Source organism: Abramis brama (assembly GCF_963993115.1).
Source record: "Abramis brama genome assembly, chromosome: 1".
NCBI classification, from domain to species: Eukaryota; Metazoa; Chordata; class Actinopteri; order Cypriniformes; family Leuciscidae; genus Abramis; species Abramis brama.
This window is the reverse complement of record NC_139963.1, coordinates 10,229,120-10,248,097: the sequence shown is the minus strand read 5'-3', so window position 1 is coordinate 10,248,097 and position 18,978 is coordinate 10,229,120. Positions and strand designations below refer to the sequence as shown.

General features: G+C 38.8%; 1 protein-coding gene across 1 annotated transcript in view; it reads right to left on the bottom strand.

Moving 5' to 3' along the window:
- Positions 1 to 1,110: 1,110 nt before the first annotated feature.
- Positions 1,111 to 18,978, bottom strand: part of LOC311083805 (5-hydroxytryptamine receptor 3A-like) — a 67,356-nt gene continuing 49,488 nt past the window's right edge. Inside the window, exons 8-9 of the mRNA XM_084115548.1 lie at positions 3,670 to 3,801; positions 1,111 to 3,181 (exon numbers count right to left, since the gene is read on the bottom strand). Coding sequence (XP_083971674.1) covers positions 2,952 to 3,181; positions 3,670 to 3,801 — 362 coding nt within the window. The 3' untranslated portion in view covers positions 1,111 to 2,951. The remainder of the gene's footprint in view (positions 3,182 to 3,669; positions 3,802 to 18,978) is intronic.

Genomic DNA, 18,978 nt, shown 5'->3' with positions numbered 1-18,978 from the left:
AAACCGATATTACCGGTGTTGTCACAAGTCGATTAACCGGTGGGAGAATATTATCACTGTCACAATCAGTGAACAATCAGTGAAGGAAAGAGAAACACAAGAACAACAACTGACTTCCAGCCATTACACATTATTGCACTTATTACTAATCAGTTTGACTTTATTTCTGTCATACATTTACTAAAGTCTTATTGAGAATAAACATAAGTTTAGATGATAATGTTTTATGGAATGTTTCGTTTCACATCACCATTATGGTGATCAGTGTTTGCTGACGTCCATACGCATCGATTTACAGCGAAAAACGAACCCTTGAACTTGCACAACGTAATGATGAACGCGGTTGCCCAGCCCTGTTTGATTGAACTGCGAGAGGCATCAAAGCTTACGCTACTCCTACATCCTACATCCTACGTCATACATCGTCAAGTGTTACTCTTTTGGCATAAGTTGACTTGCGTACGGCTGTCTGCCGGAAGCTAGTTATTTTAGGCGATAAAGTTTTAAATATGGATATGTTTCTTAAACGAATGCTTCGCTTCACTTCAGAAGGCCTTTATTAACTCGCCAGAGCCGTTTCAAGCACTTCTATCTTGGATGGATGCACTTTGATGAACTTCCAAAAAGTATATCCATTCACTGCCATTATAAAGCTTGGAAGAGCCAGGGCAGTTTTTTATATAACTCTGACTGTATTCGTCTGAAAGAAGAATGTCATACAGTATACACCTAGGAAGACTTGAGGGTGAGTAAATCATGGGCTAATTTTCATTTTTGGGTGAACTATCCCTTTAACCAATGACATGCTTCTCAAACTGACTGCTTAGTAGAAAAATCATTAACAATGTTGAATCATAAATCATAAACAATTAATAATGTTGAATATTCTTTATATAAATATTTTCAATAAAGTTGAACACATATTTCCCCTTTAAACATGTTTTTTACTTGGTGTGTGCCAAATGTTTTGTTATTATCAGCATATGTTTTAAGGTTTGGTTAAAAAGTGATTTATGTTTTGGAACATTCAGGAAACTAACTAGATCTCAAAATTTACTTCAATTAGGTGTAGATCAATCTTTTTTTTTTTTTCTTTTTTTTTTTGAAGTAGTGATGGCAGTCTGACACTGAAGCTTTGATACGTGCTTCAAACCATTTACTGCAATTTAATTTGAACTATATTAGCACTAGATTTATTTCAGCCTCCTGTAGCCGGGATAATTTAGATGCAGCCTTGGCACTTCACCAGGCGAGGTCGCAGTTACTGAAGCTTCGAGTAATGAACCCATTTTCAAAACAACTCTTCTATGTGGTTCAGTGCTTCACCAAAGCTTCATTTGCCCATCACTAGTTTGAAGAGGATTTCTTTTTAATGGAGAATGTAAAAATAACAAGAACTCTTTTTTTTTCATATTCATGTATATTTAGTCAGCATGGGTCACATACATATATGTACTTGTTCTCAAACCAAGCTCATGCTCCACTCTTCACCATAATGGTAACCCCCCTAAAAATTCCAACATAACAGAAATTATAGTAAATTAGCAAAACATTAAAAACATTATATAACACTTATAGCACATTTTATAATCCCACCACAGTTTTAATTACATTTAAGTTTTTCTGAATTAAATTAAACAATTCAGATTACTTAAAGGTGCTCTAAGCGATGCCACGTGTTTTTTAGGCCAAAACATTTTTTGTCACATACAGCAAACATCTCCTCACTATCCGCTAGCTGCCTGTCCCCTGAACACACTGTGAAAAAACGCGGTCTCTCTGGACACCACAGGCTCCACAAACGGCAACAAAAACAAACTGGGCTAACCCGCACCACGAAACACAACAAACAGTATTCCAGCCAATAACCGACAAGAAGAATTTGAGGGTGGGGTTTGAGGGGGTTTGAGGGGGTTAGGGCGCGTGCACATGAAGGGGGTGTGGAGGAGAGAGAAGCATGAAGAGGGAAGTTTGAATTATGGCCTATTTTTTTACAGTCTATGATTATGGCCGACACACGACCAAAGAGACGACGTTCCGATGAACAAATTGCAAAGAAGAGGGACAAGGACAAGGAACGCGCGAAGTACCGAATTTACATTGGAAAAACCTTCGAAAGGTGGCGGGAACTCCGCCGGCAGAAGGGCTTCCAATCCGACATTCAGTTGCTCTGTTTTTGCAGAACAGGTAAATCCATTTTTATTTCTAAACTGACGTTCATGTTCGCCAAACCAACACAAGGATGTAATTAGCTAGAACTATGCAGTCAGCGTTAACTTTGGTGAATACAACATATGTTTCTAGCAGCTAACATTAGCGATCAATCATATTGTAAATTCACAGTAGGGCGACAATTTGTGTGAATGATGTTTTCATCCACTGTTTGTTATGAATTTGAATGTTCATTTATAGGCTATTGACAACTTTGACAAAAACAAAAAAAAAAAAATTTGTTTACGACGCCGTCATTGTTTATGCTCACTGGGAAACGCGAAGCTAACGTTATCTTGCTATTATTGCGTCCTTGTATGGGAGCTATAGTTATAACCTCAGGTGGCGAAACGATTTTAAGATAATGTTTCTCTTTTTCTGCATTCTGTTCTGCAATATATAAAAGCATTTATCTAACTTGGTGACATTACACATTGAATGAAGTATCAGTAAAACTTAACTTTGTAGTGACTACTTTGACTTTCCTGTTTGCCGGAAGGGAGGGGAGGAGGGAGGAGACGGGATGAGGAGGAGGGAGGGTCTAGCTAGCCTCCGTTTTGTTTGACAACAATTCGAATGTCAACAAGCAGTTACATCTCCTGGTATCGCTTAGAGCACCTTTAATTTGAGTTCTGTGAACTCAAATGAAAAATAAAATTCTAAATACTCATAAAAGTTCATTTGATTGAACTAATTTATTTAACTTTTAAATTTAAGTTTACCCTACTCAGACAAATTAATTATTTTAAGTATTTTGATTGATGCACAAGCATCCCAAGCACAGAGATAAACACAATAATAGTGATCATGTAAAGAACCAAGAAGGTCACATCTATGATTCTTGCCACTCTGGTCCAGGACAGAGGTGTCTTCTGTCGACACCCAGTGAGGATCTTGTCGGGAGTACAAGACTGCTCTTCATTCTGATCTCTAACTGAGTCTGGAGGATTCTGCAGGTCTATTACACTATCTGTGAGAAGAGAAAAAGCATAGCTCTGTATAAATGTTTTGTCTGCATAATCTCACATACGATTTTTTGATGGGGAATCTTTGCTGATACACTATTATAGAAAAACAAATGAATTTCACATGTGGTTTTGGGGTGGCTTGTTCAAATTTGTGATAAAGCATATTTTTTTACATTTGGTTTTACATTTGCTATGTGCAGACTTCAAATGCTATTTCCATCCATCCATCCATCCATCCATCCATCCATCCATCCATCCAGTCCAATTTTAGAGGCATAAGCATGCTGGAACATGTATATATTTTCTCTTTTTTTCCACTGAGTCTAATTTGCTCAAAGATTAATTTTATTAGGTTTTCTTTTTATATGTACCAAAGCTATAAAGCAAACAATTCTTAAATGGAATTTCACTAATAAACCTTAATTTGTGAAATAAAAGTATAAAATACATGAAAAACTTCCTCATAATCTGATGTTGTGTCAACTCTTACAATCTTGTCCACTAATAGCAGCTGTAGTTTCCACTGATCTCTTCTTAGCTCCTTTAATCTTCAGATAATTCACAAAGATGGTCTCCAAAATGCTGATGCCAATTAGACAGAAGGTCGCACCACAGAAAACTCCTGTGAAAAAAAAAAACAGAGTTTTGTTACAAGAACGTTCTCCAAATATTCAATGTTGGTTCTGAGAATGCAAAACATCTGCAGATTTCTTGATGGTTACACTGTTAGACTGTACCAGGCTTTTTTTTCTTTCTTTTTTTTTTACAGTAAATTCCTGTTGCCAGGAATTTACTGTTAATTGTAGTGATGGCCATTTCAAAACACTTCTTCATGAAGCTCTAAAACCTTTACAAATCTTTGTTCCGAATCAATTGTTCGGAGCGTGTATCAAACTGCCAGACTCATGTGATTTCAGTAAACGAGGCTTCACTATCAGACACCTGATAGTGTGTTACTGTCTTTACTCTGTTTTTTTTTTTTTTGAACATTTAACCCTTTTAATCCCACTGCAAAATCTTCAGTTTTAAATGAACACTTGTGTGTCCACACTACAGAGTGCGGGAGTAACACTGAAGCAGTGTTAAAGTTAATGATATAATTCAGTGATTAATTAACTGATGATTGAGCGTTGGTGATGAACACCTGATGTTAACAAGCAGAATCACCGAAGGACAGAGGAACAACAAGAAGATAAAAAAAGTGAAACACAAGAACTACAACTGACTTCAGACACAGAAGACATTAAATCTCCCATGATCTCAGCAGAGGAGGATTAAACAACTCCAAAAAATAGCATTACCAGCTTCACTCATTACTAACCAGACTGACTTTATTTATTTTTTCACACTTCTACAGAAATTCCTATTGAGAATTAACAGAGATTTAGATGTTGTTTTGTTTCATTTGATGTTACCATTATGGTGATCAGTGTTTGATTTAGTTGGGCTCTTGACCCTTGACTTTAACATTAGTTTTTCTTTAGCTGCTCTAACTGTGTGTTTTTAATACATAAGTGTTGTGGCAGTAACAAAGTAAACAAAAATGAGATCAGGTGTTGCTGATTATGATGTCATCACATAATGTTTGGATCACTGATCTCAGTCTGTGTCTAATCCCTTATCAAAAATGTGTTGTTTTAATTCAGCTTTATTGTATATTACTACACTGTGAAACTACAGCAAAAGATCAAACAGTGCTGTGCAATCAGTTATGAAGCATTTTATAAACTCATCATTCACTAAAAAAAATTGAACTACAGCTACAGTTATACACACACAGACATCAAGAATCAGCCAATGAATCTCAACAATGGTGACAATCAACAAAAATATAACATCAAATCTGAACATCACAATATACTCCACTAAAAGTCAACAGCAAAAATAAAAGCAAAAAGTACAAATTAAAGATAATAACCAGACAACTCGGCTGCATAATTTATTCATGCTGCAATGCATCCTGGGAGTCATGGATGATTTTATTGTATTATGCTGGTACCCAACATGCATTGCAGCATGATCTTTCATGATTTTCATGAAACTCATCATGAACCTGTTTTCATTCAGCTTTTTTAGCAAATGTATTTTAAAGACAGCTATTACAGCTAAAGAAAAACTAATGTTCAAAAGTCAAGGGTCAAGAACCAAACTAAAGCAAACACGATCACCATAATGGTGACATAAAATGAAAATAAAATTACATCTAAACCTCTGTCACCTTTTAATAAGACCTTATATAGACGTCTGACAGAAATAAAGTCAATCTGGTTAGTAATAAGTGAAGCTGTTAATGCTGTTTGTGGATTTGTTTAATCCTCGCTTTTTTCTGTTCTTCTTGTTCCTCTTTCCTTCAGTGATTCTGCTTGTTAACAGCAGGTGTTCTTCAGTGTCTAAATTAACTTCGAAAATTAATTGAATTAACATTGACATGATTTACTCTGTCAAGTGGACTATATTAGTGAGCTAATGTAGGGAATAGTGAATGAGGGTATAGGGTGTGATTTGGAACACAGCCTCTGAGTGTTGACTTTGAGCGCTGTTAATTCACAGTATATTCCTGTAGGCTACTTTCTCAAAAACGACAAATATCACCCAGAATGCATTTTTTCTACGGTATACAGTATATACGGTATATAACAAATGTGCTTCACAACCACAAAGTTGAAGAAGCCACAGAAAAACTAGCATAAAAAATAAAGGGTCAAGAGCTCAACTAAAGTAAACACTGCTAAATGTATAAAAATGTATGTTCAAATAAAACAATAAAGCATCAACATCTAAACCTCTGTTATTTCCAAATAATAACTTTTGTAGATGACAGAAATAAAGGCAAACTGGTCAGTAATAAGTGCAATAATGTTTAAGGGCTGGAAGTCAGTTGTAGTTGTTGTGTTTCTATTTTTTCTGTTCTTGTTGTTTCCCTTTCCTTCAGTGATTCTGCTCTTTATCATCAGGTGTCTTCAATAATGGTCAATCATCACTTAATCAATAACTTAATTATCTCAGTAATTTCAACAATGCTTCAGAGTAACTTTAAGACTCTGTAGTGTGGACACACCGTTCCCTTTCGAGAACAGTCACTTCGTATTGTGTAGCTAATACGCAGTGGGGAAACTCCTCTCCTCAAGAAATATTGAAGCCTATATTAAAAACGCAGTGCAGCTGCACAGCGAACACAGCAGAGCGTCTAGCTCGCCTATTGGCTGTGCTGCGGCAACTGCACACCCTATGGCGAAGCGCCTCTGACGCTTGGCCCAATCAGCGTGTCATAGCCCACCAGAATGGGCGGGGCCTATGTCTATAAATAGTCTCCGATTTCGCCAAATATCAGATTTTTTTCTCCTTCAGCAACACTTCATGTCTCTGTCTCCTCTGAAGCCTTCGCTGTGGAAACAAGCCTTTTACAGCCAGAACGAGCTTTGCATACTGCGGACAGCGCCTTCTTCACTCACCTAGAAGCTGCTTTTCTTCTGTCACCGTTCTACTGTGGCCATCTGGCGAGCAACACTAAATACTTTAACTGCTACTATGTGTTTGCCGCTGCGACACTACAGTTTCTCCTTCACCAGCACCCGCGTCCTTGCAAAATCTTTAAATATGTCCTCATTCCAAGAGATTAATGCACTGACCACAACAGGAGCTGAGACCTTCGCCTACTCCACGTCAGATGCAGAGAGAATCCTGTGTAACGACAATGAGAAGAAATCAACCACAGACTAATTTTCTTCCAGAAAATTAATTCAAACTCTCTACTTCCTGCCGAACAAAACAGAAGATTTGTTCAGAACGTCAAATGATCCTCATCACTCTGGCTATTTAAAAGAGCCTCCCCCAACACTAACTAAATAACTGGTCAATGGCTAGCTTTGTGGCCAACTACGGACTGGTTAAGATAAAGACAGTGTCCTCACAGTCCAGAGCCATAAGTCACCCATCCTGGCGCCACAGAGTCTGCAAAAGACCCTTCTAATGACCAAACCAACGAAAACCCCCCAACTAAGAACCTTTATGAGCCCAGCTAAAGGAAGAACTTGTCAATATGAGGGGGTTTTTAAAAGACAAATTGGTTCAGAAATGACACCACAGCATTCCTGACCCCTCCTCCTTAAGACCTCTGAACAGAACAAACAGTGTTCTGTCTCTTCAAACCAGAGAACTGATTCTTACCAATAAACTACATAAAATCATTTAAGAACAATTCTCAATGGACTTACAATCAAACAATCACGCAACTACATAATCCTGTGTGTTTCCACCACTTATATGCATATTCTAATAAGATATGCTTTAATCCCATATAATTCATGTAATTGTTATAATTATTAGGTGTGTGAATGACAGTGTGTACTGTTTCATATCAATGCTATCTTACGAACACAACTAGCAAGATGGCTTGAATGATATCGGTGTAATATGTTTTGATCTTCTTTTAATTAGAAATCATGTCTAAACTGTGGCCTCTGTCCTCTCTGCTTAAAAGTTAGAGAACACACCAACACTCCAGATTTACGATGAGACAAAGCCAGTGTCTAATTGGTCCGCTCTCTTCAGGAGGGGGGACAAACTTTTAGTTAAAACCTTAGACCCAAAACTAATCTCTCTCTCGCTGCTCTCGAAGCTCTCTCGCTGCTCTCAAAGCTCTAAGCTCTCTAAGTTCCGGCAGACTAGTACCATGTAACAAACGAGCAGAAATAACCCAAATCAAGATCTGAAGAACATGGGTTAAACAGTTTCATTCAAGCCGTCTTACTACTCTCGTCTAAGTCTTCTTTTCTTTTCTAAGTCTTCCTTTATTTTCCGATTGAAAGTCTCGGTTTTAAGTTAAGTTTTGCTGCAAAGTTTCGTTCCACGATTCGCGGCTGCAACGCACGCTTTCAACTTCAAAGACTCATTCAACCATCAGCAACCGCCAGCCACACGTGACTGGTTCTCGCCCCATCTATCCAGGCACAAGGAGACCACAGCCGACGAACGAACCCGGGGAACCCTCTGTTACGCAACGAAGGGAATTCCCAAAAAGGAACGAGAAGACAAGCAAGTAACCTCCAGACTGAAAGCTAAACTGGTGTATTTATATAACTTTAATAACCTGCCTAAAACGATAGAAGGGTTAAATTAATGTTTGATGGTTCGTTCAGGTCATGTCTAAGTGCATTATGGAATCGTGAGATTTCATCCTTTCACTCTTAAACCCACTCTTTCCTCACTCTCTTCCTTTCTGCAACTCGTATGAATGTGTGTGTGTGTGTGTGCGTGTGTGTGTGTTTGTGTTAGACATTAGCTGTACGTGTTAGTATATAATCAATAAAGTATTGTTTGTATTTGAAAAGAGATTGCTTGTGTATGTGCTTATCAAATTTTATTGTCTTGAACTTCGATCAAAAGTTACCTATGCTGTTACCCTATTTCTTAATTTACTGTTAGGGGGTTATTCTTTCTTGGCCAGGAAGATATTATATTTCCTAGAGTTAATAATTGTTTATGCTTTCTGTTCATTGGATGAACTGATAAATTATCATATTATTGATTCTGTTACAGTAAATAATTGAAAATAATTAAATTATTAATTATTGATCATAATTCGTTATGAATAATAATTAATAATATTTATATGTGGGCGTATAAACGCTACATTTATGGTGGAGACGAATGCGGGAAGTTTAACCTAAAATTGTAAGCATATACGAAGTAATTATCTTTTCGAGAGAGATCCGGACCTCTGAGTCTGTGTGTGACGTATGCAGCGCGCGCCGCGCGCTCTGTTTGAATGACTGTCTGCTGAGTGAATACACAGAGAGCTGTTACTCTAGTCTAGGCTGCCTGCCTATTTTTATCTTATTTTAAACTGCAGTAAAATAACCCAAGATATAAGATCTCACACAACGACAAGGTAACAATTGAGCGTGTCCCTCGATTCTGAAATACTTTAATTATAGCTTAAGACATCTGCGTGTTCCAGAGTCTTTCAAATAGCTATAACGTTATGTGTGTTTGTATCAGTCAGAGAGCTGAATGAAATTAAAACTGCAGTAATTAAAATAACCATGTAAAGGACGGACGAGCGTGTCCCTCGTCTAACTTGAACGTTAGTCCTTATTTATCGATCGTCACTCAGTGCGTGTTCCACTGGGACGAATATTCTCACAGATTAGTCTTTATTTCTCAGGTTGTCTGTGCGTGTTCCACTGCAATCCCCGTGATAAACTATAAGCTTATCTGTGTCTGTTCAATTAATTCTCGTGTAAACACTGCGTATGTCCGAGTGTAGTTGAATAGGAATTATTTAAAGTTGTGTTCAAGTAAAGCTTGACGTTGAAACTCAACCAACAGTTAAAAACCCTGTTGTTTTTGCGTGCTCAGATAACATTGCACAGAGACGATCCGCCGAGATCGTTTGTTCCATCTATTACAGCACAAAGCTGTCCTTTAAAGTTAATCACTCTTAAACAACCGAGTGAAGCCCCACGTCGTAAAAACAGCTACGAGTGGTGTCCTTTATTTGTATTTTTGAAATGCGCCGACATTTCATATAATATGATCGACGTGCATATTCTTTGAACATTGTTTGAAATGTGCCGAAATTTCATGTAACTTAACATGCATTACTGTTTACGAGCTGCAATTCACAAGTTCGCCCACTAGAGTTTGTTTTGTCGCCATAGTTACAATCGTGACACGGAAGTCTTAACCAACGCTTCCGGGGGAACTCGGACCCCACAGCAAAGCCCGTCTGGCCACAGTGTAAACAAACTGAAACAAACCCATTTGTGGCTAAGCTAAGCTAAGCTAAAGCTAAGCTAGGTAGTTGTTTACATTGAGGCCTAACCTATACTAAAGCCTTAAGCATTATTTACGGTTGTCATTGACAGTGGTTAAATACAGTGTCTGTTTGAACAACGATAAAGGGATTTAACCATTTAAACACCTTGATGTTTACACCTGTTGGTCTTTTCTTCTTTCCTATTTGACCTGTCTCATATTATACTTTACCCATATTTTTCTGCGAAAAGGAAATTTCGGTTCACAATTATTAATTTCATTTACCTGCATTTTACTTGAAAAGAAAATACTGGTTTATGATTATTAATTGTCAAATTTTAATTTGATTTAAAAAGGGTTTAAATTCTATTTTCCTAAACAGGTAATTTCTAATGATTTCTCGATTTATTTTTAATAAATCTAATTTCATAATTTTTCCTAATTTCTAAAATTCTCTTTTAGATTTAATCACTTCAGGTGAATACATTTTTGAACTTTGAAAGCTTGGGAGTAACACACCTGAGCCTCAATAGGAGACATTGGTATCTCACTACAAGTGTCAAATAAATCAGAGATAACCCTCTCTTACAAAGTTTTATTTTTGAATGTTTAGTTGTTGGCAACTATCAATTCTACACTCGTAGTTCGACACAAGGGCTTCAGAGCCATTTGTGGACCCAATCTCCTTTCACTCCTTCCTCTTCCTTCTTTACACGTCTTTCCTGTTCTGTCCTGCTTTATTCCATCCCCTTTCTTCACATTTGTAGGAAACAAACCTGGAAGAACCATCAATCGAGTCTAAAGAAAGAGAAAGATAATTTTTCCAAAGAAAACAATTAATAGGTATTTGATTTGTAATCAAACCCTCTCTTGTTCTCCATACTCTCTCTGTTTTGTAAACACAATTTACAATTTAACATCTTATCCAAGATAAATTAACAGAGACAAGTGTTGAGCAACTGTCGCCTTCATAGCATCCCAGCTGTAAGCAGTCCAACTGACGGTGTGTGGTGTCAATCCTGTAAAACTCGGAAAAAGGTATCCGCATTATTATTGTATTATTTTTCCTTGTAAACATAAACAATAATATTGTTTACCTTTCTGGAAATAGATTCTCACCGATAGGAAGCATTTACGAGAAAAATAATATTTCTCCTACTTAAGAATTTTCTTTCTTGTTTTATTGAAATTGGTTTTAACCTCTCTCTCTTTTCCCCTTTTCTCAGTGACACATCACAAGTTTAAACCAGCTTTTCATTGATAGAAAATATTTATAAAAATATTTCTCCCATTGAAAAAAAAATCCTTTCAATTGAGATTTGTTTTAACCTTTTTCTCTCTTTTTCCCTCACTCAGTTGAGTGACGAAGTTTCCACATCACTAACCTACCTGTCTACACTGAGACCAACACTTAGACATTACAACACTTCACTATTTGTTGTACAGTCACTTAAACGACACTTAGCTGTTCAACCACATAGGCTTACACCCCACACAGATCTGTGTCAGTCTCTTCACCCCAGCGTGCCAACATGTCGCGGACAACAAACCCCACTGACGTGGACGCCATGCTCAGAGGCATTACAAACTGCCTCACACCAAAGACAATTGAACTGTTATTATTTTTAATAATAATCATAATTCTGAGAAGACTCCTGACACATGATTCAAGCCAGAATCAGAACCACAACCACGTGGAACTAACCAAGATCATCTGTTCCCTAAGCAATGCCTTCACAGCCCAGCTGACACTAAGCGACAAGCACATCACCCACCTTCAGGAGGAGCTGACACGTGCCCAGAGCCGCATGGACAAGCTGGAAGTGAAAGTCCAGGACGACTTCAAGCGTCAGACCACTGAGTTCCTGAGAGAGCTGATGCACACTCAACGCTGCACAGACCAGCTCAAAACGAAAGCTCAAGACAAACTCATGCCCGATGTTGTGGAGCAAGAAACAAAGAAGCAAGTTGACAGGCTCCAAGAAGCCCTTGCAGTCACTGAATATGACAAACAAGAATTAAAGACTGTCCAGATGCACCTGGTAAACCAACTCCAGGCTGCTGAACATCAGCTAGAGAAAGCTAAAGCTGACATTAAAGACAAGAACTCTAAAATTAATGCTCTGAAAGACAACCTGGAAAGGTGCAGTGCTGACATTGATCGTATGACCCAACAGCGAGATGACGCCAACGACGAGCTCTACGCGGTCAGAGATGAACTCCAGCACATTTTCCAACAGAAACCAGAGCCAAGAAGGGAGAGACCTCCCTCAGCATCACCACTGCTGAACAGAACAGAGTCCTCCGTCCAAGAACTGCCACACAACAGAAAAGGTGAATGGCCGCAACCCAGAACGTCACAGGCCTTCACCACAGAACCGTTCACTGCCAACAAGCAACGAGAGCTCATCCAGGCAGACTCCAGAGCTGCACCGGCGATGACCTTTAAAGATCTCAACAAGCTGGTTAAGAATATCACTCCGTTCAACCCGAACTCCACGGAATGCCCGGACATCCAGTCCTACATCCGAGATATCAACTTCCACCTAGAGGTGAGACCTCATGTGACTGACAGAGACAGGTTCTACCTCCTCAGATCGACATCCAGTTCAGAGGTACGAAGCTTCCTAGACCGACAACCTGCTCATGTCAAGTCAAACTACCAACTGCTATGTAAGACACTGATAAAAGAATTCATAGGCCCAGAGTCAGAACACGGTGTGTTAATCGCCTTGGAAACCAAACAAGGTCGACACGAGACTCCCCAAGCATACTACCACCGTTTTCGACAAGCCTTCTTTGGTGCACATAACTCACCTGAACAAGAAGAGGATGTGAACTTCAAAAACCTCTTTCTGAGAAACCTGCACCCCGGATTAAGTCATCATCTTGGTCTCGAGGCCTGCGCAGACACAATGACAATTCAACAGTTACGTGACCTGACGCACAAGGCCCACATCAAACAGAAGATGTCCTCAAAGAAAGGTTTGAAAACATCCACAGTTTCAAACTCCTTCAGCCAAGACACAAGCCTTGCACTGGAAGACAACCAGTGGCATGACAACACCACAGTTCTTCGTAAGAAGCACAGAGAACGTGATTCCCATGCTGATGACAGATACCACACCAACCACATGGAAAAGCCATGGGACCAGCCACGCTTCTCAGGAAACCCACCTCGGCACAACTCAGTTAAGCACAGCACTGAGTATGCCCAAGAACAAGACAGTTTACCCTCAGAAGATATGGAGCAACTAATGAGGCGACTGGAAGTGTTCTTAGAAAACAGGCTGAACACGGAAGACCACTGATTCATCTGATGCACCTTCATAATGAAGATGACAACCACTTGTTCTACAACAACACAGAACAGAGTGGTCTCTCACAGTCAACCACTGACAAACACCCAGAGGTACCAGAAAACACCATCCTGGCTACCCATCACTCATAAAGAAACCACCAAACGAGCTCCAAACTCAAGAACCATATGTGTGCTACAGAAACAACAGTAAGCCCAGAACGTCAGAAAGTCTGTCACAACCAAAAGGTATCATCGGAGGAATGCAACAACGGAGACCAAGTTTTGCACCACAGCTTCATCCAGCCATGCCAAACTGCCTCCCAATGTCTGCCAGAGAACTTCCTGCCTTTCTGGTTTGACTCCCAGCAGATCACAGAAGATCCCTTTTCCAAGGCAAAGAGGCAACAAGCTCATCAAAGCTAAGCCATCAAGCAAAGGGGGGAGCAAAACAGACTGAAACAGATCTGACCATACATACATACATGCATACATCCCTAATACATACATACATACACTACACAACATCCCTAACATACTCACTAACATACAGAAGTTAACTGCCTCTACTGTGCAAAACATTCAACAAACATGTTTTCCCCCACAGGTAGAAACTAACTTCAGAAACTAGCTTAACAACTTAGCTACACTTACCATAGGAAACATGGCAACTAACTACTCATCCAACAAGTACACCTGAGAACACCTATCATTACATCATGATCCCTGACACCTTAGCTGTGCAACAGTAGTTACAATTCATATCAGGAGGAACACTCAACTGCTTTGTTTTGTTTTACCTCTTCCTTCCTTCCTTTTCTTCTTTTATTAGGTAAAATGCCTGTCCGCCCCATAAGGGTCAAGGTCACAATAATAGGATTGACACACCACGCCTAATATTTGTAAGTCACCTCAAAACGAATGTGAGCCAGAGAACTCCCTGCATCATTCGAATCACAAATTGAAAGGTAAATTGGTCTAAACCTAGAACAATTTAGAAGAGAATAAAACAAACAAATAAAATTTAATCACAAAATTAATTAATCACCGTCCCAAAACAAATTAGGATAACGTCCTAAAATTGAACTAAACTTTAGTCAACGTGATTAACTATATTGAGAGAGTGAACCTGTTTATGCCTAGGTAATCTAATGCCCTGCACCAGTAAAGTGACCAGTCATGGAGGTGTTGTCTTGTTGTTTGCTGTTTGTGTTTGCTTCCTCTACCCATTTCTCCAGCGTTCACCGATGTCTTCTACTCAACACATCGTCGACCGAAGGGGGGATATGTAACGACAATGAGAAGAAATCAACCACAGACTAATTTTCTTCCAGAAAATTAATTCAAACTCTCTACTTCCTGCCGAACAAAACAGAAGATTTGTTCAGAACGTCAAATGATCCTCATCACTCTGGCTATTTAAAAGAGCCTCCCCCAACACTAACTAAATAACTGGTCAATGGCTAGCTTTGTGGCCAACTACGGACTGGTTAAGATAAAGACAGTGTCCTCACAGTCCAGAGCCATAAGTCACCCATCCTGGCGCCACAGAGTCTGCAAAAGACCCTTCTAATGACCAAACCAACGAAAACCCCCCAACTAAGAACCTTTATGAGCCCAGCTAAAGGAAGAACTTGTCAATATGAGGGGGTTTTTAAAAGACAAATTGGTTCAGAAATGACACCACAGCATTCCTGACCCCTCCTCCTTAAGACCTCTGAACAGAACAAACAGTGTTCTGTCTCTTCAAACCAGAGAACTGATTCTTACCAATAAACTACATAAAATCATTTAAGAACAATTCTCAATGGACTTACAATCAAACAATCACGCAACTACATAATCCTGTGTGTTTCCACCACTTATATGCATATTCTAATAAGATATGCTTTAATCCCATATAATTCATGTAATTGTTATAATTATTAGGTGTGTGAATGACAGTGTGTACTGTTTCATATCAATGCTATCTTACGAACACAACTAGCAAGATGGCTTGAATGATATCGGTGTAATATGTTTTGATCTTCTTTTAATTAGAAATCATGTCTAAACTGTGGCCTCTGTCCTCTCTGCTTAAAAGTTAGAGAACACACCAACACTCCAGATTTACGATGAGACAAAGCCAGTGTCTAATTGGTCCGCTCTCTTCAGGAGGGGGGACAAACTTTTAGTTAAAACCTTAGACCCAAAACTAATCTCTCTCTCGCTGCTCTCGAAGCTCTCTCGCTGCTCTCAAAGCTCTAAGCTCTCTAAGTTCCGGCAGACTAGTACCATGTAACAAACGAGCAGAAATAACCCAAATCAAGATCTGAAGAACATGGGTTAAACAGTTTCATTCAAGCCGTCTTACTACTCTCGTCTAAGTCTTCTTTTCTTTTCTAAGTCTTCCTTTATTTTCCGATTGAAAGTCTCGGTTTTAAGTTAAGTTTTGCTGCAAAGTTTCGTTCCACGATTCGCGGCTGCAACGCACGCTTTCAACTTCAAAGACTCATTCAACCATCAGCAACCGCCAGCCACACGTGACTGGTTCTCGCCCCATCTATCCAGGCACAAGGAGACCACAGCCGACGAACGAACCCGGGGAACCCTCTGTTACGCAACGAAGGGAATTCCCAAAAAGGAACGAGAAGACAAGCAAGTAACCTCCAGACTGAAAGCTAAACTGGTGTATTTATATAACTTTAATAACCTGCCTAAAACGATAGAAGGGTTAAATTAATGTTTGATGGTTCGTTCAGGTCATGTCTAAGTGCATTATGGAATCGTGAGATTTCATCCTTTCACTCTTAAACCCACTCTTTCCTCACTCTCTTCCTTTCTGCAACTCGTATGAATGTGTGTGTGTGTGTGTGTGCGTGTGTGTGTGTTTGTGTTAGACATTAGCTGTACGTGTTAGTATATAATCAATAAAGTATTGTTTGTATTTGAAAAGAGATTGCTTGTGTATGTGCTTATCAAATTTTATTGTCTTGAACTTCGATCAAAAGTTACCTATGCTGTTACCCTATTTCTTAATTTACTGTTAGGGGGTTATTCTTTCTTGGCCAGGAAGATATTATATTTCCTAGAGTTAATAATTGTTTATGCTTTCTGTTCATTGGATGAACTGATAAATTATCATATTATTGATTCTGTTACAGTAAATAATTGAAAATAATTAAATTATTAATTATTGATCATAATTCGTTATGAATAATAATTAATAATATTTATACGTGGGCGTATAAACGCTACACCTGTTTCCTACCATCAGCTTTACAGGTACCCATTCTCTCTCAGCAGAAGATATGAAAATGAAACTGACACACTTAAAGAAGAAAGAAATCTGTATGAAACTTCATGGAAGTACATTGAGTGAATACTGGAGAAGCAAACACATTCCACAAGGTCTACGTATCCAAAAAGCACCTACAATCGGCAAAGAAAATGAAGATTTCAATAAGAAATGGTGTGAGATACTTAATAAATGCTCCATGGATTTAATGCTTTTAATAATTGAAGAGGTCACAAAACAAAAAGAGGACATTGAAAAAGACATTGTAAAACAAGAAACATTCATGAAAGAAAAGTTGGGTGTTGATTTTGCCCATGTTTGTGACTCAATCAAACAGACACTGAAAGAATTTGAAGACAACATGTTGACCATTAAACTGAGGAAATACAGGAGAGATGTCAACGATTATCAGACTGGAAAGGTGTACAAATGGTTGTTTGGAGAGGAGACCCAACGAGACCAATTAAGAGGACACCGTACACAACAGTTTGACTTTACATCTGATAGTGACTTCCCTAGCGACTCCGACTCTTCCCGTAGTGCCCATCGTTTTCAAACACGCCAGTTTCCAAAAAACGACCAATGGAACAAGGGAAGGAAGTCACAGAAAAACGGCCAAAAAAACAAGACAGGAAACCAAGGAAGACGAGGAGAGGACAGGAGGAGAGGACCTTAATACAACTGACTATGTAACTGAGGCATATCGTCAACTGAATGATTAAACATTCTATAGGAAGCTTAAGTGTGACCCCACTGTTGATTTTCAAAAAATAATTAGTGAGCTGACTACTCAAGCCCTAGAACAAAATTGGATAACCAAAGAAGAATTCAGCTATCTCAATAGACAACATCCGGTCATCCCGGCATTTTATATGCTTCCTAAAATACACAAAAGCCTTATCAAACCCAAGGGCAGACCCATAGTTGCTAGTAATGAGTCACTACTAGAGCCATTATCAAATTTTGTGGATTATTTCATCAAACCTTTTGTGAAAAATCTGCCTGCTTATGTACAAGACTCTACGGATGTTATTAATAAAATCTCTGAACTCCAGGATCTCCCTCCTGATACCATTTTAGCTACGTTTGATGTAGAAAGTCTTTATACCAATATTTCTCATGAACGAGGTATTATAGCACTAGAATACTACTTGCAGAATCGCCCTGAGGATGTTAATCCTCCTAACACTTTCATCTGTTATCTGGCATCATCAATCCTCAAATTAAATTTCTTTGCCTTCCACCAGGGAGAATATTACCTTCAAGTTAAAGGCACAAGTATGGGGAGTACCTTTGCCCCCAGTTATGCTAACTTGTATGTTGGATTCTTTGAACAACAGTTTTTTTTTAATGAGGACAGAAATCCCTTCTACAGTAATATCATCAGATATTTTAGATATTTAGATGATGTCTTGTGTGTTTTTAAAGGGTCCCAAGATGAGCTGAATGAATTCACCACTCACCTCAACAGGATGAGCTCATATCTAATATTCACTGTAGAATCTGACTCCAAACGTGTGCATTTCTTAGACATGTGGATCAAACTAGAAGATGGTAGACTGACCACAACCCTCTATCGTAAAGAGACTGATCGCAATTCGTTCCTTCTGGCAAGCAGCTCGCATCCCAGTGCCCTAAAAAACGGCCTGCCTAAGAGTCAATTCTATAGACTTAGACGGATTTGCCATTCAATTGAAGAGTTTAAGGAGAATGCTATATATATGAAGCAAAGATTTCTAGCCAGGGGTTATCCCACTAAAAGTATTGAAGAGGCATATAATATCGCCCTCTCCACACCACGGCCACACCTTTTGAAAAAGAGTGTTAAAAAGGATAAAAAGTTTTCTGTCTCCTGCATAACTACTTTTACTCCAAGATCCTTTATAATTAAAAACACCATAATGAAATATTGGCACCTAATATCTGATGATTCTTCTCTTCAGGATAAATTTAAGGATCCACCTTTGTTTGTGTCCAGACGGGGCCCTAACCTCCGCAATAGGGTAGTTAAAGCATGTATAAGATCAGCTCCTACCCAAACACTCTTAGCACCCCTTAGGGATGGTAATTATCCCTGTGGCAATTGTGCCCAATGTAATAATACACACAAGACCTATAACTTTAAACACCCCAGATCCGGTAAGAGCTACAATGTGAAGGGCATTATTACATGTAAAACTAAGAATGTTATCTACATTTTAAGATGTCCTTGTGACATGGTGTATGTGGGAAAGACCCCACGTAGTTTAAAACAGAGGATCAGTGAGCATAAAAGCTCTATCAGACGTGCCGACCCTAACTACCCTGTGGCCTGTCACTTTACAGAGTGTGCTCATTCAGTCTCTTTTCTCCGCTTTCAGGGAATTGATAAGATTAAATTACCTAGAGGTGGCAACATTGATAAAGTGCTATGCCAAAGGGAACTGTACTGGATTCATACTTTGGATGCCTTACATCCCAAAGGT